The sequence below is a fragment of the Myotis myotis genome, unplaced genomic scaffold (assembly GCF_014108235.1).
Source record: "Myotis myotis isolate mMyoMyo1 unplaced genomic scaffold, mMyoMyo1.p scaffold_m19_p_3, whole genome shotgun sequence".
NCBI lineage: Eukaryota > Metazoa > Chordata > Mammalia > Chiroptera > Vespertilionidae > Myotis > Myotis myotis.
Window position 1 is genome coordinate 192,412,396 of NW_023416335.1, and position 25,684 is coordinate 192,438,079.

The 25,684-nt window shown below is 56.7% G+C and overlaps 2 protein-coding genes across 3 annotated transcripts; both read right to left on the reverse strand.

The window, feature by feature from the left end:
- Window positions 1-195: 195 nt before the first annotated feature.
- Window positions 196-12,277, reverse strand: ATN1 (atrophin 1). Of its 2 annotated transcripts, none has more exons than XM_036297278.1 (10): window positions 12,106-12,277; window positions 7,503-7,696; window positions 7,221-7,358; window positions 6,954-7,067; window positions 4,427-6,384; window positions 4,058-4,280; window positions 2,848-3,544; window positions 1,419-1,562; window positions 916-1,096; window positions 196-742 (listed from the first exon to the last, which is right to left on the reverse strand). In XM_036297278.1, exons 2-10 carry the CDS (start codon window positions 7,527-7,529, stop codon window positions 709-711), a joined length of 3,516 nt encoding a protein of 1,171 aa, XP_036153171.1. In that variant the 5' UTR covers window positions 7,530-7,696; window positions 12,106-12,277; the 3' UTR covers window positions 196-708. The 2 variants fall into 2 exon arrangements, with proteins under 2 accessions (XP_036153171.1, XP_036153170.1); XM_036297277.1 differs by having other exon boundaries at window positions 4,427-6,387.
- Window positions 12,278-16,132: 3,855 nt separating this feature from the next.
- On the reverse strand, window positions 16,133-25,378 carry ENO2 (enolase 2). The gene is made up of 12 exons (XM_036301593.1): window positions 25,261-25,378; window positions 23,767-23,866; window positions 21,712-21,807; window positions 21,507-21,565; window positions 21,127-21,196; window positions 20,510-20,643; window positions 20,062-20,284; window positions 18,807-19,004; window positions 17,882-18,083; window positions 17,510-17,618; window positions 17,288-17,346; window positions 16,133-17,036 (listed from the first exon to the last, which is right to left on the reverse strand). Exons 2-12 carry the CDS (start codon window positions 23,849-23,851, stop codon window positions 16,967-16,969), a joined length of 1,305 nt encoding a protein of 434 aa, XP_036157486.1. The 5' UTR covers window positions 23,852-23,866; window positions 25,261-25,378; the 3' UTR covers window positions 16,133-16,966.
- Between the last annotated feature and the right edge of the window lie 306 nt (window positions 25,379-25,684).

Consider the following 25,684-nt stretch of genomic DNA (forward strand, 5'->3'; position numbering starts at 1 on the left):
TGCCTGTCCCAGGCCTCTAGCATCCTGATGGGAGTATCCTTTTCAACTGTTTAGGGTCCCTCCACCCTGTTCTTCAGAAGGCCCATCCCTTCCCACTTCCCAGAGGGTCTCTATTGAGGCCCCATTAAGCAGACAACTTCCCACCCCTCACCCCCCACCCTGCCCCGTAGCCGCAAATAAGGAGTCACAGCCATCTTCCTGGGGAGTTGTGAGGATGTTTTGTTTGGTTGGTTTTGGTTGGGATGTTTTTAAAGAGCATCATATAGATATTTATATATATAAATTATTAATGTGGGGCAGGGGCAAGGGGCATACATTGCAGAGGGGGCGCGCACACAGGGGTTGGGTAGAGGCAGGGGGTGGCACACAATGCTACGCAAAAACAGCCACATCTAACAGATGAAATTATCACACCAACGGGGCAGGGCGGGGTGGTGGCCCAGGGGCTGGGCATGGGACAGGAAGAAAGCAGGGGGACAAAAAGAGGGACCTGGTCCAAGATACTGCGCGCTTTCTGCCCCCACCCCCCTACCTCCCCACCTCTGCACACCACAGGAGCCTCGGTTCCCATCTGTCCCTTCCTCCCTCCCTCTGCTCAGCTGCTGAGGCCCTGCAACTGAGCAGCACCCCTCCTCGCTCTGGGTGGCAGGCCGGGAGGGAGGCTTCCAAGATCCAGATGCACACTTGGGTGTTCTCTTGATGGCAGGTTTACAGTGGCTTGTCACTTTCCTTTTTCAGGTGACTGGGAGTAGAACAGAATAAGCGAGTGAGGTCAAATCTGACCTGACCCCTCTCACAGAGGATGGTGGAAGAGGGGATCGCTCCCTGAGAAGACTAACACCAAGTTGTACCATGCCTACACCCCATCCCAGGCTTACATCTCCTCATTCCTGGCCGAGGGGCGCCCAGTCGTACCTGTAGTAGTCCTCCTGGGCAGGCAGCGGCACACTGTGCAGCGGGTGATGGGCATGCAGCCACTGCTGCTGCTCCAGCGCCAGGCGCTGCAGCTCAGCGGACTGTGCGTGCATGGCCTGCAGCTGGTGAGCTGCTGACATCGGGGCAGAGAGGGAAGCTGGCAGGTCCCGGTAAGGAGCAGCTGTAGGCAGGAAGGGCACAGGGCACATGACTGATGACCTACTCTGAGCCAAGAGATAACCAACCACTTTACATACAGAGGAAACAGACTAAAATATTAGGTAACAGCAGTCTTGAAAAATGCCAGTGGTGGAGTTAGGATTCAAACTTCTTGGCCGGGCAATAAAACCGATGCCTCTCTCCAGCAGAGCGACTCCCACCCCCAGCTCTTCTGGGCACCTCCTCACCCACCCCAAGCCAAATTAGGCCAATCCCACCACCCAAATTCCTCCTTTCTGCTCTTCCTTTATTAGACCTTCCCTATCCCCAACCTCCATCCTTACCAAAGAGCTGGTGACGAAGAACTTCATTCTCGTGCAGAGGGTGAGGAAGAAGGGGGTTGGGGAGGGTCCCAGCTGGGTAGGGTATCCGGGTAAGGTGAGACCCTGAGGCCAGGGGGTCAATGAGAGGGTGCACTGAGGCAGAGGCTGGAGGGTAAAGAAGAGGAAGGTGTCACCAGAAGGCAGGTTTGGGGAAAACCATGCATGTAGTGAAGGGATCCAAGCCTGGGAAGAGAGATGGAAAATCAAACACAGGGAGATCCAGAGTGGAACAAGGAGCACAATGGACAAGTATGAGACGCTAATGGAGCAGGGACATATTAACAGACAGATTATAGTTATCAGAGGGGTCTGAGGAAAAGGAAAGAGAGACGTGGTCTGCTTAGAGGAGATGAAAGAGGAAAGAAAGTTGAGAAAATGAGACAGGAAGAGAGGTTAACAGAGAGAGAGAAAGCTCAAGGGAGGTTGGAATGAACATGAATGTAAGGTTAGAGTGGGCAATAAGAAATCTAGTGAAACCCTAGCCCCGTGGTCGGCAAACCGTGGCTCGCGAGCCACATGCGGCTCTTTGGCCCCTTGAGTGTGGCTCTTCCACAAAATACCACGTGTGGGCGCGCACGTATAGTGCGATTGAAACTTCGTGGTCCATGCGCAGATGTCGGTATTTTGTGGAAGAGCTGGTATTTTGTGGAAAAGCCACACTCAAGGGGCCAAAGAGCCGCATGTGGCTCGCGAGCCGTGGTTTGCCTAGCTGCAGTTTGCCAACCACTGCAGCCGGTTTGTGCTCAGTGGCTAGAGCATTGGCCTGTGGACTGAAGGGTACCATGTTGGATTCCGGTCAAGGGCACATGCCCGGGTTATGGGCTCAATCCCTAGTAGGGGGCTTGCAGGAGACAGCCGATCAATGATTCTCTCTCATCCTTGATGTTTCTATCTCTCCCTTCCTCTCTGAAATCAATAAAAGTCTTTTTTTTTTAAAGAAATATAGTAAAAGGACAGTAAGTAAAGCTCATTATCACCTATGATGCCCACAACCACAGCTACAAGATTCTTTCTGAAAGGCACAGAGATGGGGAGGAACATAAAAGGCCTACAGCTGGGAGGAGAGAAGGTGGCAAGAAGTCACAAGAGAGCTGAATCCAGAGGAGCAAGAAAACAGGTACGTGAGGGTCTGGGGGAAAGGGGCGGTAACGGTAGAAAGGCAGTGCTCTCTCAAAGGGCTCAGCTTTGGCCTCTCTCATGGGTGGGATGTGGGCAACAGTGCTGTGGCAAGGCTAGGGTAGGAGACGACAGGCTGGTGAATGACAGGGAAGCAAAGATCAGGAAGCACTGAGGAGAGAGCTCATGCCGGACGAAGGGGGTCCTGGACTGAGGAAGAGGAGAGCCCAACCACTTGGGGGGGGGGGGGGCCAGGAAGGAGTAGGCGTCTCACCTGCGTGGATGGCATCCTGCTGGTGAAGGTGCAGGTGCGAGTGGATGTGGGAGTGCTGGTGGTGGTGGGGGGTCACGTTGAGCATCTGCAGCCGGGCCAGCGGGTCGTTGCCCAGGGCTGCCACCCTCTCCGCGTGCTGCCTCTCCGCGGCCAGGCGCTCCGCATAGGACATGTCGGGCCGCAGGGCGGGCCCCGCCGCCAGCGCCAGGCGCTCTCTCTCCAGCGGCCCCAGGCTCGGGTGAAACGGGAACGGGTGCAGGCCAGGGGGGCCAGGCTGCAGAGCCAGGCCTCCATGGCGGGGGAAGGGGTCCAGCCCAGGCCCAGGGACCCCGTGTAGGGGCTCCAGCTCGCTGGGCTTCACCTCAAAGCCGGGCTTGAGGCGGTCACGGAGGTCTCTTTCTCGGGCTTCCCGCTCCCTCTCCCGGGCTGCTGGGTCACTGCTGTACAGGGCTGGGACATTGTAACCCAGGAGTCCCGGGTCCACTGCCCCCAGGGGCACGTAGAACGGATGGTTGCGGTTGCCAGGAGACATGACGTGAGGCCGGGCATATTCACTGAGCGTGCGCAGGGCTGGAGTGTCAGGACCCAGGTAGGGGGGCACTGTAGCCACAGCACTGCCCGGCTCAAATGGAGGGCGATGGGGCACTGGGCCGAGAGACGGACACTCCACTGGAGCACGGCCCTCCTGAGCCAACTTCTGTGGGATACAGGGAGAAAAGGAATCAGAAAAGCAGTTTTAGCAAATGGTGGCCAGGCCCTGTCTGGTGTGGCTCAGTTGGTTGGAGCATCAGCCTGTACACCAAAACGTTGCAGGTTCAAATCCGGGTTGGGACATGGGCGAAAAGCAACCCACCACGTTTCTCTCTCCCTTCTTCTCTCTGGAAATCAATAATAAAAAAGGTGGGCAATCCTGAGCTGCTAGTTTATCTCAGCAGCAGAATGCCAAAGTACCTCGTCTTATTGGAACTCAGCCTACCAGGGACTCCCCTACCCACTTCTGAAGAGCAGCTCTTACAATCCACAGGTAGTCTGACCTGAGCCGACCCCAGGCCAGGCACCCCTCCCGCAGGAATCCTGTGGTCTCCATTTCCTGGGCTGCAGTACTTCCTCCTCTCCAAGAGGTGGCGCAGTGACCCCCGCCCCTCGAGCCTGACTGCGTAGCGCACAAGGCAGGCCGGAAGGCGGGAGGCGCACGCCGTGACGCACTCACCACGCTCCGCTCCAGCTCGCGCTCCTTCTCGCGCTCGCGCTCCTTCTCGCGTTCTCGCTCGCGCTCGCGCTCCTTCTCTTCGCGCGCGCGCTGCTCGGCCTCGCGCCGCACCTTCTCCACCAGGTCGGCCCGCTTCTTGGCCAGCTTGGAGCCCTCCAAGGGCACGAAGTACAGGTCGCTGCGCGCGCACGAGTTAAAGCCGCGGTCCAGGTGTTTGTTGAACCTGAGGGCGCAGAGGCAGCGCGCGCTCAGCCCCCACCGGCTGGGCAGGCGGACAGGGGCCGCCGTACTTTACAAAGCACCTTGTGGACGCAGCCCCCCGACCCCCGCTCCGCCATTCCCCACCCCAGCCCGCCCGCGCCCACTCACCGGGCTGACTGACTGGCATGGCTGGGCACGTCTACCACCTTGGGAGGGGGAGAGGGGCTGCGGGCCGCGGGCACTGGGCTCTCGGGGGTCTCGTACTCCTCGGCCGGCTCCTGTTTGATCTGCGTGGCGCTCAGGGGCGGTCCTGGGGCCGGGCCGGCCGGCGGTGGCAGAGCAGACAGGCCCGCGGGTCCCGCTGGCGGCAGCGGCCCGGGCCCCACCGTGGGCGAGCCCGGCTTGAAGGGGCCCGGGCCCGCGGGCGGCGAGGTGCCTCGGTAGCCCGGGGGGGTCCCCGTTCGGAAGGAGGGCGGGGACCCAGGCTTGTACCCCGGCGGGGTGGCTGTCTTGTAGGTCCCCGGGGAAGGGGCCCGCTTCCCGTACGGCGGGGCCCCAGGCGGGGAGGCGGCCTTGTAGCCGGCGGGCGAGGACGCCACGGTGGCGATGACTGTGGAGAGCGTCGCCGAGGAGGTGGTGACCGGAGGCGCCGGGGGGAAGGGGTAGGGCGCCCCTGGGGGGCCCTGGGAAGGAGAGGGGTGAGGACACGGGTAGGACCCTTGAGAGGAGGCAGAGGAGTTGGAAGAGGAGGAGGAGGTGGGGGGGCCGCTGGGGCCCGCCTGGCTGTAGGGCACCTGGCCGTGAGGGGGGGGCAGGTGTGCCGGCCCCGGTGGGTAGGGCCGCAGAGCGCCCAGGGAGGGAGACATGGCATAGGGGTGCCCATGGTGGGAACTGCTGCCCTCCAGAGGGTGGGCATATGCTCCGGGTGGAGGGGGCCCGGAGCTCCCATGATGCTGCTGCTGCTGGTGATGGTGATGTGTGGGGGCGGGGGGGTGGGCAGTGGACTGGCCTCCAGCAGGAGGAGGGAAGGGGCCTGGATGGGTATTGTTGGCGGCGAGGAGGCGGCCATAGGCAGGGGGTGGCGGGGGGCCCTGGCTCCACACAGCCTGGGACGGGAGCGAAGGCTGGGTGTACTTGGGCGGCTGATTGGACACGGAGAGGCTTGTGGGGGGAGGGAAGGAGTGGGGGTAACTGGGCAGGGCCTGGGAAGCGGGGTACTGGGAGGCAGAGGACGACGAACTGGCCGAGGAGGCTGCTGCAGAGCTGCTACTAGAGGACGAGTAAGGGTACCTCATTGGCGGGGCGGGGGCAGAAGAGGAGGCAGGGGGCAGAGGGTGGGGCGAGGGAGCAAGAGTGGGGCCCTTTTCTGGGCCAGGAGGAAGTCCACCCATACCCTGCCCCATGGCATGGGGAGAGGGCAGATGCCCAGGTAGGGGCTGGGATCCCAGGCCAGGAGGAGAGGCTGATGCATTGTTCAGGGGTCTCAGAGCAGGTGGGGGAGGCAGGTTTGGTGTCACATGTGGGAAGGTGGCTGGTGGTGGAGCAGAGGGTAGGTTTCCACCACCCACTGGAGTGTTTGATGGCTTTGTTGGGGGAGCACCCCCAGGCCCAGAGCCCGATATTGAAATGGGGGTAGTGGGTGGGGGTTGCTGCTTACCGCCACTAGGGGCCCCCACTGAAGAGGCAGCCCCTCCCCCCTTGGGGCCCATTGGGGGTCCAGACAAAACTCCTCCACCAGCACCCCCAGGGTAGAGCTGTGGATGAGGCGGAGGGGCCCCAGGAGGAGCCTGGAACATTCGAGATGTGGGGGGCTCCATGGGAGCATGATAGCCAGTGGGTGTCACAGAAGGGTGGGATTCAAAACCAGGCTCTGGCTGTCGAGGGTTGCTGTCTGGCGGTGGGGGGGAGGGAGGAAAGAGTGGAGGTGGGTGGTAGGGGCGGGCCGGGCCCTGGGACAGGCCGGAGGACGAGTCGGAGTCATTCTCCACGCTTCCAGGGCTGTAGATGCTGGGGGATGTGCTTCGGTTGTCCTGGTCTATGTCCCTCGGGTCACTGCTACCATCATCATTGAGGCTCCGCCCATCTAGACTGTCCAGATCCGAGGGGGACTGGGGCCGGGGGAGCTCCTGCTGCAGAACAGGGAGAGCTGTTTTCCCCTGTGCCTTTCCTTTCTGGCTTCCCCTAGATTCGGGGCCTCCCTTGCATAAATCATTTCCCCCTCACAGCGCACCACTGGGCCACGACGTGATGGACACTCTTACTCAAGCCCACTCTCCTACCACCTCTGGATTCCACCCCTCCCCACATTCTCAGCTGCTCCCTAGATCAGCCCCTCCTTGTAAAACCCTGTTCCTCTTCGAGTGTCCATCTCAAGCACCTTCTTCCTATCCACAGCTGAACCCAAATCCGTCTTCCACCAGCTTATAGCCATCCCCTTCTTAACTCCTTTACCTCTTTAACATCCCAGAAACCCTTGGTTCTTAAAAGGTCCACTTCTGCATTTTTTGTATGATTTATCTGTTCCTTCCACTAAGACTTCTCACCCTAAACCTCCTCCTCCTTCCTGAAAATCAGGACCTAGAAAAGGAAAGGCCAGGCTCCTCCACTTTTCTCCTATCCCAGGTAAGATTAAAGTGGGAATCCTGAATGAAAGCAAGTGTGGGGGACAGAACAGTCAGAAGATGGGTCAGGATACCTCCGTTTTGGTCTTCTTTGGTGCATGGGTCTCCTCACTTTCACTCTCTGAGATCTCCTCACTCCGGCCCTGCTTGCTGACCTTTGGGGTGGAGGCTTCCTCTACTCGCGCCTTCTGTTAGCGAGAAAGGGAACATTCCTGTCTTAGGCCTCCCAAACCTCCACCACAGCCCTCTGCCAGCGAGGAAGTACCCCTGCAGCACACACACACACACAGCCTTAGCCCAAGTGCCTGGGCCACCTGTGGGAGGACCTCAAGACAGAATACCTTGGCCGTCTGCCTAGACTTCTCAGCTTTGCCATCACTGCTGGACGTGCTGACCCCTCCAGGGGAGGCCCGGCCCCTCGATCTCAATTCTTCCCGGGGCCCAGGGGCCTCTTTCTTCCGTCCACTCCTCATTGACATCTGAAGGAGAAGAAAGGAAACGAAAGTTGTTTTCACACTACATCTAACTTTAAGATGTGCCTTACTGCAATTTTCTCTCCAGGCCCACCCCCCTACCTTCCCTGCCCCTAATCTTTCATGTCCCTCATTTAAGCTGTCACTCACTGAGTCTTTATTCTGTCGTGTCTTCATTCTTCAGGCTGTGGAGACCCCATTCTCCTCTGCCTGGGCAGCTGAATACAGAAACTTCCCTGCTTCACCCCAAGTTCCCCACAACTGTGGCCTGGGAAGCAGGAAGCAGGATCTCCAAGTTTCCAGCGTAGGCACCTGGAACTTGCAGGATCTGTTTTCAGTGAAGCCTGTTAGAAAAAGACCATCAAAATGTCCAAATCAGGGAATAGAGTCTGAGGGGTTACCACAGCAAGCGTCCTAGCCTTGGCCTTTCAGTCAAGAAGTACAGGCCCGCCCTAGCTGGTTTGGCTCAGTGGATAGAGCGTCAGCCTGAGGACTGAAGGGCCCCAGGTTCGATTCGGGTCAACGGCATATGCCTGGGTTGCAGGCTCAACCCCTAGTAGGGGGCGTGCAGGAGGCAACTGGTCAATGATTCACTCTCATCATTGATGATTCTATCTCTCTCTCCTCCCTTCCTCTATGAAATCAATAAAGATATACTTTGAAAAATAAAATAAAATAAGAAGTAGTGCAGGCCCCACAATACATGGCTGGCTTGCCCCATGTCTATAAGTGAATTACAATATCATCTCTGGGAAGGCAATAAAACTCAGATGTATCTATGAGCCCCAATTCAGGAGATGACACTATTTTACCCTTCATGATCCCTAGGAAATATTTGTGCACACACAAACTCCACAGAGCCTTACAAAAGAACATCAAGAAACATAGCTAAAGTGTTAATTTATTTATTGAGCACCCTCTTTATGTCAAGCCCTCACATATACAATATTTATAACCAACCCTGAAAAGTAGGTGTTCTTATTCCCATTACATAAGTGAGGAAACAGGCTCAAAGATTTGTGATTCTGACTTGCCAACTTCATGTGATGAACATACAGTGAGGAACCAGTGACAGCGCCAAATCAAGCCCACCTCTCCCTGACTCCGAAACCCAGGTTCTTTCTTTATACTTTATCAGAAGTTGGTTGAGATAATCCTCAGAAGACATAGGTCAACCCCAGAGATTTGAAAATAGTCTTTTTTTTCACATCAGAGTGAGTAGGAGAAGAATGTCCCATTCTACAATGCAAAGGAATGCAACCCTACCAATCCCAAGACAAAATCTACGTGTCCCCAAAGTGCAGAATTTCACTTTTGAGAGCCTCATAAGACCCCCCTCTCTAGTGCTTGGGTTCCCAAAGGCTAGAGGAAAAGGCAGGACTTTCGCTTTACCAATCAAATCAGTGAGTACCCAATACAGATTTGTAAGCCTATCCTCTCTCTTGGCTTAGACGGGCACATACACCTCCTCACACCCTATCTATATCTATATATCTATATCTGTCTATACAGTCAGCTATTTTCATTTGCCTTGGTTTGTACTTCCTGCTAAGTGTCATGTCTTTCCATACTACCAACCATATGATCTTTTGAGAGCAAAAATATTACCTTGCTACTGTTTTCTTCCTTTCTGTATCCCCCACTGATGTCATGTATATATGGAGTTCTGTTCTTGACCTCTAAACCCACTAACTTTGTAGGTCTTCTTGGATGAAGCGCTGCTGGCCTCAGTGGGAACAGAGTAAGCTTACCTGTGTGCTCCGAGTTAGGAGGCTTCGCTAAGGTAAATGGCATTTCCACATTCTAGATCATATTTTCCCCAAGGAATACAAAGTAATCACTTCTTACTCACCTCCACTGAACCATACTGAGGCAGGTAGTGAGGGGTGAGCCTAACCTTTCCAGGGAACTTAATAAGAATTTACTTGAGAAAAAAAAATAGATGGACCAAAGCCCCAGGTCTTCTGAACTTACAACGGATGCTCTGCCCAATAAACCAGCCACTTCTCTTCAACTATAACTATTAGCATATTTTTTGCTGTGTAGATTGACTTTAAAATACTCTCAACCCAAAATGTCCAAATAAAACCCAAATATCAAAAGGGGAAGACAATATTAACAGAAGCACACAGCAATGACCATGATGACTATTTGTGACAGGTATGTCTTTGCAAGCCCCTCTAGAGAAGAGCCTCTCTCTCCTTCCAGCACCAAACCTGCTTACAAGTCAGTCAGACCCAGGGAATCCGAAAGGCCACAGAAATGCAGGAATGTACCTGCGCAAGCCCAGTGTGCCCCTCCCCATACTTCCACTTGTAAAATCAGTTGAAATCTGCCCTGGCTGGTTTGGCTCAGTGAATAGAGCGTCAGCCTGTGGACTGAAGGATCCTGGGTTCGATTCTGGTCAAGGGCACATACCCCGGTTGTGAGCTCAATCCCCAGTGTGGGGCATGCAAGAGGCAGTTGATCAATGATTCTCTCTCATCATTGATGTTTCTCTCTCTCTCCCTCTTCCTTCCTCTCTGAAACAATAAAAATATATTTTAAGAAATAAAATCAAATCAGCCGAAGTCTGATAAAATAAGCAGTGAGTAGCTTTGAAGAAAAGCAGTCATTGAAAGGTAGGTAATCCTGGGGGAAGGAGGGGCAGGGAGTGAGAGAGAAATTAAGGTTGTATTTATGTGTGAACCAGGGGCATGTTTTAACACCAGCAAGCTAAGCGACACTCCATCCTGTAGCCAGTCACTCTAACATTCACAGAGCACCTACTCTGTGTCTGGCAACACACAGGCATTCACCGTCATTGCTTCACTGCAAAAGGAAAATGATAAAGACCAGACTGGGGACGTGGAAAAGTGAGAAATAGCGAGAGTCTCTAAGTAAAAACAGAAAAAGAAATTAAGGGAGAAATATGAGAAGGATGTCAGAGGGAATACAATAGAGGCATAGGGTTTTCGGGAAGGACTTGAATTCCAGCCCCCATCATCATTCCAGATCTACCAGACTAACAAACACCTCGATAACAAAGCAGCCCAGACCAGCAGGTAACAATGCACTGGCCTAAGCCTTCAGAGAATCCAGGATTGTCAAAGGCCTCAGAAATCATCTCATCTACACAACCCCTTCACCTGGCAATGAAACCGAGGCTCAAAGAAACAGAAGTGACTTGCCCCAGGTCACAAACGTACAGCCAGGACTAGACCCAGGTCTCCGGGCTCCACCGCACCAGCTGTTCCACAGCCCTCTCCCCTGGGCCACCCTTACCTGAGATGGGCGTGGAAAGCCCGGCCATTCCTACAAGATGGGAGGAATAGCTCCAAGGTTCGCTGAGGAAAGGGGCCACTGTGTCAAAAGAGGCAAAGACTGATTGGGGAGGAAGACTCACGCTTAAGAAAATGGAAGAATATCAGTGCAAAGAAGCAAAAAGACTCCTGCATACAAAAAGTCCCTAAAAATGAGAGAGGGTCAGAAAAAACTACCAAAAGATGGTCCCGTGAACAGAGCATTCCCAGGCTCCCACCAGGCCTACGGGGAGGGGCTTGGAGAAACACCGTGAACGTCGAGATGGAAGGAAAGCCCACCCACCAGCAACACTAGAAACCGTCTCCCGAACCCAGACCACAGTCCGAGGACATAGCCAAAGGCTGAGGTCCAATCGACACGCTGAGCCCCCACCTTCTGGACATCCCAGCGGATCGTTGCCATGGCAACACAATGACAGAACCTGCCCCTCAAGAGTCCATCTCAGGGGTCCATCTGCCAGCCACTCCCCCTGCAGTTGCCAAAGCAACTCCTACTCCTCGACGGTCCCCTCAGGGAAGAGAGCTTCCGAGTCCACCCCGGTCACAGCGAGCCCTGCACAAAGGGAATTCGAGGGCTCAAACCGTCCTGAAGGCAGCCCGCCCGCCGGGAGACCGTGGATGGAGGGGCCGCCGGGAGACCGCGGCTGGAGGGGCCCGGGAGGCCCTGGATGTGAAGGGGAGGGGACACCTCGTCTCCAGTGCCTACATGTCCCAATTCTCTGGTTTCCACGCTCCCGTCAGTGTCCCTCTCTCCGTTAGTTTTAGGGTCACCCACACTACTGGACCCCAATATGCTCCTCGCCAAGAAGTAACTATGCCTGAAACTGGGAGGAGAAAAAAAAAGGACAGAGGTGACCTGACATGGGGGAAAGAAAACGGAATCACAAAGGCACTCACTGCCTTCCCAATTCCACGCAGGAACACCTGGGGGGGCACCAAGGTGCACCCCTCCTGGGCCTTCCGCAGGCTGCGCTCTCCCCTCACAGCCACAATCCCCCCCCTTTCCCACCGCACCCCACCCCACCCCTTCCCTTCCCCGTCTCCCACCCCTGCGCGCCCACCACCCCACCCGGCTCCGAACCCGGGCCTGGGCCTCCGGGCTGCTCCCGGGGACCTGGCGCCCACCTCGCGGCCCCGTCCATTCCTTTCCGCTTCGCCCCAAAGCCCCTCACGGGCATCCCTCATCCCCCAAACCCCCCACCCCGGTTCCTCTTCGGTCCGGGGTCCCGCTACCCCATCACCCTCCTCCTGAGACCCTCCCACCCCACCTGCCCGGTCCGCCGGGCACTGCGGCCCCTCGGACCCCCCAGCCTCAGGCCGGGCAGCGCCCGCCGCGGGGGGACCCGATCGGAAACAGAACAAATGGAGGCGGCGGCGGGAGGGGGCCGGGAGGTGGGGGTGGGGAGCGGGGCCCGAACCCGGGCGTGCCCCGGCCCGGCGGCAGCTCTTACCTGGCGGTAGCGCGGGACGGCCGGCTGGTTCCGAGCAGGATCCGGGGCTCCGGCGCCGACGGGGGGCGGCGGCCGCTCCCCGCCCCCCGCTCCTCTTCCCGCTTCAGTCGCCGCCGCGACGGCGGCGGCGGCGGCCCCGACCCTCTCGGAGGGCGGCCCCCATCCCCCCTCCCCCCGCAGGCCCGGCCGCTCCCCCCGGCTCACCCCGACCGGCTTCGCTCAGTCCCCCCCCGGCCCCCGCCGCCCGGAACGCCAGCCGCGCTGCTCGCCCCCGCGGCCCGGCCGGCCCTCCGCTCGGCTACGCGCCGCCGCCTCGCCCGCCGCCCGCGCCCGGCCCGCGCCGTCCCCGGCCGCGAGGAGGCCTCCGCCGCGGCCCCGCCCCTTCCCGGCGCCGTCCCCGGGCCCCTCGGACCCTCCCCGGCCGGCGGGCCCCCGAGACAGTCCTGGCCCCTGGCCGCTGGCCCCGGCCCGACGCCGGGCTGCGGGCGAGCTGGGCGGCGCGTCCGGCGACTCGCACAGGAAAGCGGCCGGCGGCGGAGGGAGGGCGCGGAGGGGGATGGGAGCGGGAGGAGGGGAGGGAGCGCGGAGGAATCGGGAGAGGGGCCGGGAGGGAGCCGCGGGCGGGCGGGCGGGCGGGCGGGCGGGGGAGGGAGCGCGGCGCGCGGCGAGGGGGGGAGGAGCGGGGGAGGCGCCGAGCGAGTTGGCCCAGACCGAGGCCGGAGGGGCCCCGGGTGCGGGGGGGTGGGGTCGCCGGGGCGGAATGTGGGGCGCCTGCGGGCCTTGGCACCGGGGAGGCGGGGAGGGAGGGGCTGTGGTTGTCGGGGTGGCTTTGCGGGAGGCAGAAGTTTGGGCGCCCAGGGGCCGTGGCCGAGGTGGGCGGGAGGTGGGGAGGCAGAGGGGTGACGGGGGGACCGGGAAGCTGAGCCGCGGGGGCTGCGGGGCAGGGAGGGTGTGACGAGAAGAAAGAAGCTGGGGGGAGGTTGGGGAGGCGATCCTGCGAGAATGGGATGGGAGTTCGGGGCCATACGGTGGGAAGAAATGGAGACAAGTAGGAGGACGGGGTTTCTGGAAGAGAGCAGAGTTTGGGGGTGACTGTGGTTGGGAAAAGAATAGGAAACAAGAATTTGTGGATGATGGAGAGACAAGTTCAGAGATGTCAGCTCGGAGAAAGGAATGCATGAGAAACCTTAGAGATGACGGAGGCGGGGCCAGGCGCATTTTCTAGGGGTGCTGGGTGGGAAAGGAGGGTGGGCCACAGGGATGGCTGGGTCCTGGGGGTGGAGGGCTTCCAAGAGAGCTGAGGATTTTGGTTGGCAAGACCAGGTAGATAGAATGGAGGGGCATGAGGATTGGAAGGGCAGGTAAGATAAACAAGGCCTTTGGTGGTGGGTATGGAAGAGGGAAGGTCAGTGATGCAGAAGACAGTGGAAGGGAAAGGAGAAGGAAATGATAGGAACGGGGAGGGCAGCTCTGGTGTAGGGAAGAGATTAATTCATAGGAGTGGGCCACCATCCTCAGGCCCTCTGTCTAGTGGTGTCTCCTTTGAAGTCATCACTGGGACTTTGGGCCCCAGGGAAGGGATGGGGTAAGGATTAGTCTCAAAACTGAGCCAAATCCCTAGGTGCCCCGGTTCCCTAATCCCAATCATTCTAATGTGGAGACAAGCCCCGCCACCGGCCGGAGGCTCTTTCTTCTCCCACACTGTTCCCCAGGCAGCCTCCGCACTGCCAGCCTTCCCAGTCTTCAGCCTCCACGCCTGCAGCACCCCAGCAGCCCACCACCAGTGTCTTCTTCTGGGCTGGCTCCCTGCCCCACACCAAGCAGCAACATCTCCCAGGACAAAGGACACCAAGACACTGGTTGGATTTTGGCAGCTGAGATTGCCAGAGAATGGGAGGGAGGCAGGCTGGGAAACAGGAAGAGCTGGGGCTGGAGTCTGGATTGGGAGCCCTCAACAGCTCTCCAGATTTGGGGTGGGGGTAGGGTATGTGTGAGGCCAGGACAGCTAGAGGCCAAGGGTGGGCCCTGAACGGCAGGATCCCGCCAGCCTTCTGGGAAGGAGGTTGGCTCTGTATCAGCTCAGTAGATTTTGCCTCGTATTTCCTTGGGCCGGGCTCAGCCAAGTTCTAGGAATACCCAAAAGCTCCAACCGGATTCTAAAGCACTGGGGACCCTGAACAAGAGGTTTCCTTGGCCCAGGAGAGAATCACACCACTCTTTTGTCTCTTAAATTGGTTGACACTTCACCACCCCATGCCCACCTTCCTTATTCCTCAGGGCCTTCAAGAGCCAAGGCCAACCTCCCCCACCCCCCAACCGCCTGCCCCCCCTCCCAGTACCCTAGAATAGCTCCTGCTCCTCCCCACCTCCCAACTTTGCTCCAAGACTCCTCCTCCCCCCCCTCATCCCCCTCCCTATTGCATTTCCTCTCTCTCTGCACCTCTCAGTTTAGTCTCCCACTGGATCCTGGCCGAGGCCTTTTCCAATTCCCTTCCAGGCTGAGCTCTCTCTCGTTTTTCAACCACTAAGGAGTGGATGAGGATGGTGACACATCTAAGCCTGAAAGGAAAACGTAAGCATCGGTAGGAACAGAAGATGGGGGAGAGTCAAGGCCTCCACCCTCCAAATCCTTCCCTACCTGAGGGCCAGGCTGACAATTCAGCTTCAGGAGCATCACACACACCACCACCACCACCACCATCCCTCACCCCAGCTCCCTCTCAGGCCCCAGCCCCCCAGGACCCACTGGTCTCCAGGCAACGGCACAAAGGGAAAGTGGAGAGAAGGGCCTGGGAAACCCAGGCAGAGCTAGCTGTAACTCAATCTACCCAGTACCTGGGGGAGGAGGGGGCATGGCTGCAGAGAAGGTGACTTAGTAAGGAGGGAGAAAGGGGGCAGAGGTTAGACAATGTGGCTCCAACCAGAATAGGCCTGGTTAGTCTAGGAGTTACTAAGGAAAAATGAGTCTAACGCACCCCAGAGAAAACCAAGAGGCCCAGCGAAAAGTATAGTGTGCCCCAAGGGAAACAGAAAAGGCGCCAGGAGACTCAGAAGAGAAGGGAAAGATGAGATGCCCGCACTGAAATGAAGAGGCACTGAGGAGAGGGTGCAAGTTCTTTGAACTCAAATGGAGGACGTGTCAGCGACACAGGAAGGACAGGGCCGAGAAATGGGTTCTGCCCATGCAGAACTGGGATCTTCTTGTCCTGGAGCTGGGCGGGGTGGCAGAGGGATCCCAGGACCAGAACTCGGAAACGGAGTGGGAGGCCCACAGAGGGAACAACCTTGAAATTCCTCCCACCTACCTTTAGCCGGGCATACGGTGTCCTGCGGAACCTTGCCTCCCTCTAGTGGCCACAGCTTTCCACAGCCCCTAGTGTTCAAAGCACTGAGGGGGTTCTCCCCCAGGGTGGTTCCTGGGTTCCCATCTCAGTGCTGGGGCTCCGCAGGAGCTGGAGAGTTGTCGTGTATCTTCAGCCCCACACTGGCACCCAACTTGCAGGCTGACCCAACTGGGGGGAGTGGAATCTCCAGTTTACCGGAGGCCTTTTTCCTCAGTCCCTGGTACCATCCTTCCCTCCTCGTTCCCCACCTTGCAGGGAGTGGTGGCCATGCAATGCTGTTCCATCCCCGAAGCAGCCGGGATTTGGGTTTGGAGAGGCCCAGTATGGGAGCTGCTCTAGTTCACAGATTTATCCCTTCTCTGGTCAAGGCTCTTTGGGAATCTGAAAACACTGTGGCCACCTTTCCTCCAAAATGCACATACACACATTTTTGGTGATTTGAAGAATTGCTGCACCAGATTAAGAACTGATCATTCATCTGGATCCTGGGGCCAAGCTTGCTGCTGAGAAGGCAGGGGCAGTGTGGCCCTCACCTGGCTAGGGTGGGGAAGGCAATGTCATCATCTTGGCCATATTTGTTCTATTTGTCTTCCTCCTCTTGTGCCCTCCCCAGCTCTGCTATCCAGCTTCACCATCTTCTCTCCCCTCATATGAACTACAGTCAGACTCCTCGGACACAATAATGCACTGTGATTCAGACTTTAATGGTGGTGCTCATTTCAATGTCAGAGGTGGTGGGAACGGTGGAACATGGCATGGTGGGAGCAAGACCTTGCTCTGGGGCAGCTGGAGAAAGAACAGGGAAGGTAGGGCTGGGAAGAGAGTTCCGGGGAAGAGTCCCCAGGCGCACAGCCCCATCTCTGACCCCAGCCAGGCTTCAGTGAAGGGTTGCTACACACAAAGGAACTGCCAGCAAGGCCTTTTTCTGTTCCCTTCAGCATTCCAGCAAGACTTCCATCCCAGACCATCTCAGAATCTATAGCCATATGAAATACATAGTCCCCTCCAGTCAGGCCAGTTTTTGGCCCTGGAGTCATGAGGAAATGAATAATCAACAGGATGAGTGAAAAATAAATTAATAAATAAATAACACACTAAAACCTTAGGGCAGGCATGCCCAGCAGCCAGCACCTCCCTCCACCTCAGCACCATGTAGTGCCTGGCTCATCTGCAACATGGAAAACACATGGAACAGGTGCAAAGTGCAAGTGACCCAGGGCCCCTCCCTGAACACCTCAGCAGCCAACCCTGATGCCCCTGTCACAGACCCTGATCATTCTTCCACGGACCCCCTTATAATCCTCAGTCCTGTGGCCAGTCTTTGAGGAGAGAGAAAAGGAAGGGAGAAGTGAAGAGTGTGAAACCCAGAGCGGGAGAGTAGAGACAGCAGGGGTAGGACAAGCCCAGGAGCCGTGCGGCAGGTCAGCTGGGGTGTCTGGGGTGAAGTATCACAGAGCAGGACAGGAAGGGGTTCCAGGAGGGTGGAGGGGGTCCAAGTCTCCAGGAGAGTAGAGGGATCACAGCACGCTGGGATTGCGGAAATTGTGTCCGGCAAAGCGAGCTTCGTCTCCCAGCTCTTCCTCAATTCTGAGAGAAATGAGCCAGAAAGGAAACGTCAGGGGAGCAGGAGGTCCTCAGTCTCCAAGCCCCTCACACCACCCGCTCCTGTGCCCTGGCCCAAGTGTGGGCCTTCCCTGGCTCTCCCACGTGACCTGTGGGATCCATCCATCAGGCCATTACTCAACCCGTCCTTCAGAACTCTTCTCTGGATATGGAACGGTGGGCAAACAGAGCTTTTAACCTTGAGCCCCGGGCTCCCATTCCCCAGGCTCCCTCACCTCATGAGCTGGTTGTACTTAGCCAGACGCTCAGAACGGCACGGGGCCCCAGTCTTGATCTGAAACAGCAGGAAAGATAAGCAGCTCAGTGGCTGCCCCTTCATTTCTTTAAAGGAAACGTACACTCCCTTGAAATTCCCCCGACACCCTCAAACACCTGGAAGGAGAGACCCACCTGAGCCTAGAACCCACCAATTGCACAAAGATCTCCCTTGCACTCACCTGGCCTGTGCACAGCCCCACCACCAGGTCTGCGATGAAGGTGTCCTCAGTCTCCCCTGAGCGATGACTCACCATGACCCCCCAGCCGTTCTCCTGGGCCAGCTTGCACCTGTATCCATACACCAGCATTGACCCCCAGCCCCTCACACTGGGCACTCTCTTCCCAGCCCCAACGTTGGTCTATGTTAAGAAACATGTGGAGGGAAGTTGTCTGGGAGGGAAGCAGAGAATCTGTTCGGAACCCAGAGGGAGCAGAACTGAGGGCTATAAAGGTGACTCTAGGTTCCCTGCTTTCTTCAGCATCTGTGGGCGTAGAGCCCTTCAAGAGGGTCCTCAGAAGGGCTGAGCAGGAGAGAACCAGGAGGCACTCACGCTTGGATAGCTTCAGTGACTGAACCGATCTGGTTGACCTTGAGCAGCAGGCAGTTGCAGGCCTTTTCTTCCAGTGCCCGCTCGATACGCTTTGGGTTGGTCACCGTCAGGTCATCACCCACAATCTGTATCCCTACATTGGCCGTGAACTTCGACCAGGCAGCCCAGTCATCCTGGTCAAAGGGGTCCTCAATGGAGACCACTGAGGGAGAGGAGTGAAGGGGCTGTTGATCTTCTCTGGGGTTCTGCACCAGGCAGGAACCCCCCACACACACACACACACTTTGATTTCCTGAAATGGCCAGACCCCCTGGCTAACTGAGCTGCTCCTCCTGGCTTCCCCCATCCCTGAAATAAGCCTGCCCTAACTGAGTCTTACCTTGATTCATTCATAAACTTTCAAAACACAAGGGTTCCGAATCTTTCTCACAACCTATCTGCATTTTCACATTTTCACTACCAGGAAGCCCTTCCTCATTACTAATAAAAATCCTTCATTCTGCAATTTATATCTAAAGCTCTGGTAGAACTGAAGGATAATTCAGTTCCTCATCAGCCTTCTATTCTCACATCACTTCCAGCTCCATTCAGCATCCACAATTTTATCTATCAAAAACACTGAAACGGCTGGTTCCCTGCCAGGTCCAGTCACCTCACCATCCCTGGTTTCTTCCAAAGCCTTCCCCATGACCCCAGTAGCTTCAGAGCACATGCCCTTAATCAGGAGCTGAGGCAGATGGAACAAATTCATCGCAGGGCCCTGCACATGTACTCCATACAAAGCCCAGGCTCTGCAGGAGACTTCACCCCACCCCTGGCTCTCGGTCTCTTCTTAGGGTACCTGCACCTGGCACCTGGGGTAGCATCCCATAAGGTCCTGCTGCCCGCCCCCTGCACTCTCTTCCATACCCCGCCTTGCTCTCACCAGGATAGTCCCTGACAAAGTCCTGGTAGAGGGACCCCAGCTGGTCCCCAGTGATGTATCGGGAAGGGTCAGCAGGAGACTTGAAATCCAAGTCATATTTGCCATCACGATAAAACTCTGAGGCAGCGACATCCATGCCAATGACAATTTTTTCCGTGTAGCCAGCCTTGTCAATGGCTTCCTTCACCAGCTCCAAGGCTGGGGATGAAACACAGCGAGATTATTAGCAGGAAGGGCAGACAAGGAGGAAGGAGAGAGGGGAAGAAATTAGGGGCCGTGGTAGAGCACTTGCTATGGAGGAGTCTGGCTAAGGTTCTGGTCAGGGTTATCTCCAGGTCTGGGAAGAGCAGGCCATCTCCCAGGAAGGCAGGGGATGCCTTCGGTTAATAACAGTGTTTTTAAATAGCTATCATTTTTTGAGGGCTAACTGTGCACTTTACATATATGATCTCATTTAATCCTCACAACGATGCTAAGAAGTAGATACTGTTATTAGTGTTCCCCTGTTACAGATAAGAAAGACAGAGCATGGCCTGGCCGGTGTTGCTCAATGGTTGAGCGTCGACCTAGGTTCCATTCCAGGTCTGGGCACATGCCCAGGTTGCCAGCTGGATCCCCAGTAGGGGGCATGCAGGAGGCAGCTGATCAATGATTCTCTCATCATTAATGTTTCTCTCTAACCCTTTCCCTTCCTCTCTGAAATCAATAAAAATATTTTTTTAAAGACAAAGCATGGACAAAATAAGTAAGAAACATCGCCAGCCAGTAAGCCTTCAAGTCAAGGTTCAAGGGCAGGCAGTTTTGGCCTCAGAACCTTAACTCTTCACTACCAGTTTTGGGTTTTGTTTCTATTCACTATACGGTTTCTCCCAGGGCAGAAAAAAGTTAGAGATCCTCAAGGCCTACGAAGTTGGGGTGAGAGTGGGATAGATTTAGAATAGGTTTCCTAGAGTTTCGTATATCTCAACGAACTGAGAACCTATGGAGTTAAAGGCTGGCATGGATCCCACAGGAGACCTAGACCACCGTCCAGCACTTCCAGGGGCTCCGGCGAGAACTTACAGTCGCGAAGGAACCTGGCTGGGCAGGTAGGACTGCTCTTCCAGCCTGCATGTGAATCTGTCAGGCCCTCTGGAGCTAGCAGGAGTCAAGGACCACCACCCACACTCCTCAGGACGTGGGGAATTATGTGGCCCTTCCCAATGGCCCAGGATGAAGTGAGACTCAGAGCTGGGAGTGGGGATCCTGGTCTTACCCTCACTGTTCTCCAGGATGTTGGGGGCAAAGCCGCCTTCATCTCCCACATTGGTGGCATCCTTGCCATACTTGTCCTTGATGACCCCCTTGAGCGTGTGGTAGACCTCCGCCCCAAGTTGCATGGCATCACGAAAGCTCTCGGCACCCACGGGAAGGATCATAAACTCCTGCATGGCCAGCTTGTTCCCAGCATGGGAGCCACCATTGATCACGTTGAAGGCCTGGGAGCCACAGGACAGATAGTCACCGAGCATTTTCCTTTCTGCTCCTGGGAGCATCCACCCAAGATCCCAAATTCCCTCCCAGCTTCCCAGACTCCGAGTCTCATGTCCCCATCCTCTCTCTTTAGCTACCCCAATTCCCTGTCCTCCCATCAGTCTTCACAAGGTTTCATGCTCCCCTGGGCCCCACCCCTGGGAGAGGTACAGGCATGGCGGGGGGCTCACCGGCACAGGCAGGATGAGGTCTGAGTTCCCAGCCAGCTGAGCAATGTGGCGATATAGTGGCAATTCCCGCTCGGCTGCCCCTGCCTTACACACGGCCAAGGACACACCCAGGATGGCATTCGCCCCAAACTTGGCTGGGAGATGACAGAAGAAGGCACTAAGCAAAAATGTCTCCTTCCTCTTCTAGCCCGACATCACCTATACTCCCCAAAGGAGGCAATAGAGGAGACCCCCCTCCTCCCTCCTCTGCGCAACATCTAGTCCATTCTCTCCTGAAATAGCGGGGGAGCTGGGGATGAGGTGACAGGAAAGGGCAGAGAGCTGCGTCTATTTCTAACCACCCCAAGATCAGACTATCTCATGTCAACTCTCTCCCCTTTATGCTGCAAAGAAGTTCTTCCTTGGTCTAATGGTCTAATGTCACACACACACACACACACACACACACACACACACACACACCAACTGCAGTTAAACTCATCTTCTCCTGCTTTGATTTTGGGGGTAGGATGAAAAGTCCATCCTCAGGAAGCTCCCACAGCGCTGGCCCCTTCAGTTCTCTCTGCTCCACACCTCCCCACACTCGGCCTCCCCACTTTCTCCCGGCCCCTGCTTACATTTGTTCTCTGTCCCATCCAACTCCAGCATCAGGTTGTCCAGCTTCTCCTGCTCCACCACAGAGAGACCCTGCAGGCAGAGCCACCATCACCCAGGGCCAGAATGGAGGCTGGGCCCTAAGACACAGAGCCCCCCTTCACACAGGCTCACAGCCAGCCAGGGTCCAACCACGTTCCTGCGACAGCAGCCTGTCTGGATCAGGGGACCTGAGCCCCCACGGGAGCAGAGGACAGTAAGGGGTCATCTTCCCACCTTCCCTTAGTAACCATGATTCCCAAGAGGTGGGCCTCCCCACACACACACACATCCCGCTTCTCCCCTGGCCCAGATTCCTTCTAGGACCCTGGTCCTGCCATCCCCAGCAAAGAGTGAGCCTCACTGAGCTGATGAGGGCTGGTGCAATGGTGGTGTTGATGTGGTCCACGGCCTTCAGGACACCTGGGGAGAGGCAAAGAGGCCAGGCTGGGTCAGGCCAGGAGGGACCAGAGGGAAAGGGGGGGTGCAAGAAGAGGCTTGGGGACTGGTGTGAGGTCGGAATATAAAGCTGAGGGGTGGGCGAGCTTGGGAAAGAGAGAAGGCCTCACCTTTGCCTAAGTAACGCTGTTTGTCCCCATCCCTTAGCTCCAGGGCTTCGTAAATCCCAGTGGAGGCTCCACTGGGCACTGCGGCCCTGAAAAGACCTGGGAGAGGAGCATGGAGTGAGGAGGAAGAGAGAAAGACACCAGGGACCAGAGATCCCTTTAGGCTCCAGCTCTAAACTCCTGCCTGCCACATCCAGCCCTTCCCCGACAGTGCTCCCTAATACACACACACACACACACACACACACACACACACACACACCTTCCTTATACACCCACATATATACACACTGCTCCTAACACACACACACACCTCCCTTATACACCCACATATATACACACTGCTCCTAACACACACACACACACACACACACACACACACACACACACACACCTCCCTTATACACCCACATATATACACACTGCTAACACACACACACACACACACACACACACACACCTCCCTTATACACCCACATATATACACACTGCTAACACACACACACACACACCTCCCTTATACACCCACATATATACACACTGCTCCTAACACACACACACACACACACACCTCCCTTATACACCCACATATATACACACTGCTAACACACACACACACACACACACCTCCCTTATACACCCACATATATACACACTGCTAACACACACACACACACACACACACACACACACCTCCCTTATACAACCACATATATACACACTGCTCCTAACACACACACACACACACACACCTCCCTTATACACCCACATATATACACACTGCTAACACACACACACACACACACACCTCCCTTATACACCCACATATATACACACTGCTAACACACACACACACACACCTCCCTTATACACCCACATATATACACACTGCTAACACACACACACACACCTCCCTTATACACCCACATATATACACACTGCTAACACACACACACACACACCTCCCTTATACACCCACATATATACACACTGCTCCTAACACACACAATACACACTGCTCCCTAATACACACACACTATTCTTTTTTTAAAAATATATTTTATTGATTTTTTACAGAGAGGGAGGGAGAGGGATAGAATCAGAAACATCGATGAGAGAGAAACATCGATCAGCTGCCTCCTGCACACTCCCCACTGGGGATGTGCCCGCAACCAAGGTACATGCCCCTGACCAGAATCAAACCTGGGACCCTTGAGTCCGCAGGCCGATGCTCCATCCACTGAGCCAAACTGGTTAGGGCCACACACTATTCTTAATACACACAGAGATACACACAGCTCCCTAATACATAACTACTTCCTAATACACACACTGCTCCCTAATACACACACAGACACTCTCTCACACACACAGCTCCCTAATACACACACACTATTCCCAACACACACACACACACACACACACACTGCTCCCTAATACACACACACTATTCCCAATACACACACACACACACACTGCTCCCTAATACATACATACATAATACACACTGCTCCTAATACACACACACTATTCCTAATACACACACAGCTCCCTAATACACTGCTTCCTAATACACACACACAGCTCCCTAATACACCCACATATATACACACTGCTTTCTAATACACACATATACACACTGCTCCCTAACACACACACACACACACACACACACACACACACACACACACAAGCAAGGGCCTCCTTATCCACCCATCTGAGTTCCCACATGCACCAGCAGGAACCCAGAGAAATGAAGTTATGCACTCATATGCTCACACACAGGTGCATACACAAACATGCAGAGGCAGGGCATGTGTCATACACTAAACTAGAACACGGAGGCCTGCCTATCCTGGCGCCCCTGGACAACAGCATCCAACCCCCACAATCCAGGCCAAGAGCCTGACCCAGCACCCCATCCCTGTTGGGAATCAAGGAAGCTTCCCCTCCCAGGCCAGGGCGAACCCAGCACTGAGGGGTCGGGGTGGGGGTCGGGGTGGGGGTCGGGGTGGGGGTCGGGTGGAGGGCGGGGCTCGGTCCGGGCCAGCTCAGTACCTCTGGCAGTGTAGAGATCCACCTCCACAGTGGGGTTCCCACGGGAGTCCAAGATCTCCCGGGCCCAGATCTTCGTTATCGACATGATGGCTGGGATCTCCTTGGGTGGAAGGGAAGTAAGGAGAAAGGTAAGAGGCTTAGAGGGGTGGAGCCTGAGATCGTGGGAGGGGCCAGAGGCTAGGAGGATGGGAAAGAGGTTACTGCAGTGGGTGGGGGTGGGGAGGAGCAGGCCGCTACCACGGGCTGTAGAAGGGATTCCCCCACCCCTTCCAGGGGGACAGGAGAAGGTCACTGCAGTGAGGAAGGGGAGGTCACTGCAGTGCGGGGCGGGGTGAGATCCAGCTCCGAGGCAGGAGGACACCGCAGTGGGGGGGGGGGGGGCAGTGGTTCCCTCGTCCCCTCAGCAGCTTGGGCAGCCGGCTGGTGGGGTTCGCCCAGACCTCCTCAGAGAGGAATGGCCGCCAGGCTTGCCTTTCTCCTTGGAGCCAAGAAAAGGATGGGTAGTCTGCACAGCTGCAGCCTGCATTCACAGCCTGTCCCCCCAACTTAACACCCCAGCCCCACGCCCAGGTCCCACTCTCCCCCGAATGTACGTCCCTCCTCTCCCACAGATGTGCAGTGGAGAGAGGGTCCTAGGAAAGGCCCTCCATCCTGGGGGTCGCAGCGGGGAGGGAGGAGGAGGAGAGACCCGAGGGGTGAGCAGGGCTGGGCCCTTCCTCCAGCCGCCCCTAGACAAATTCTCCCCTCCCAGCCCTGGGCGGCCGAAGGGGCTCAGTGTGTGTGTGTGGGGGGGGGGGGGGGGGGGGGAGGGAGCCTAGACTCTAGAGCAGCGGTTCTCAACCTGTGGGTCGCGACCCCTTTGGGGGTCGAACGACCCTTTCACAGGGGTCGCCTAAGACCATCGGAAAACATATATAATTACATATTGTTTTTGTGATTAATCACTATGCTTTAATTATGTTCAATTTGTAACAATGAAAATACATCCTGCATATCAGATATTTACATTACGATTCATAACAGTAGCAACATTACAGTTATGAAGTAGCAACGAAAATAATTTTATGGTTGGGGGTCCCACAACATGAGGAACTGTATTAAAGGGCCGCGGCATTAGGAAGGTTGAGAACCGCTGCTCTAGAGGCTGCTGCGGAAGGGTGAGAGAAGACACCCCTCAGATGCAAAGCCGAGGGGACGTGGCAGGATGAAAATGCACGGGGCGGGGAAGAGAGCCCGACCTAATGCCCACAGGACCGGAGGTGATGCGGGACAGGCCAGGGTGCAGAAGGGCTGGCGCCCAAATGAGAAGGGGGCGACGGCCAGAAACGGAGCGGAGCGGTCCGGGAAGGCGGGGAGGGGGGTGCCGGGAGGCGCGGGTGACGGAGCAGGTGCGCAGCGCCCGGGGAGAGATGCGCGCGGGCCGGGGGAGCAGGGCAGGGGGGACAGGGGCCGGGGGACAGGCCAGAGGGGCGCAGGGGCCGGGCAGGGCTTCACCTCGGGGCTGCAGACTCAGCCTGTGGCGGTGGCGGTGGCGGTGGCGGTGGCGGCGGCGGCAGCGGCGCAGAGGGAGCGGGAGTGGCGGCGGCGACTGCGGCTCCCGGGCTGCGGGCGGCGGGCGGGGGGTGCGGAGGGGGGAGGCGCCGATAGGGCCGGGCGGGCGCATGTGACCCAGAGCCCCCGTGAGTCAGGAGCCGTGGGCGGAGGCGCCTGTAGGAGTGCGGGTGGGGGGCCGGTGGGGGTGTAGTGGGGGGGGTGGGAGGGGGAAAGTGATGCGGGAGGGACGGGGGCGACCCAGAGCCTGCCTTTTCCAGCGCCCACGCACGCTGCTGCCCACGACCCGGCCCCCCGGAAAGTAACCCGCACAGCCTCGGAGAGAGTAATCTGATCCCCGAGGCCAGCCACAGCCAGGAAAGCCCGC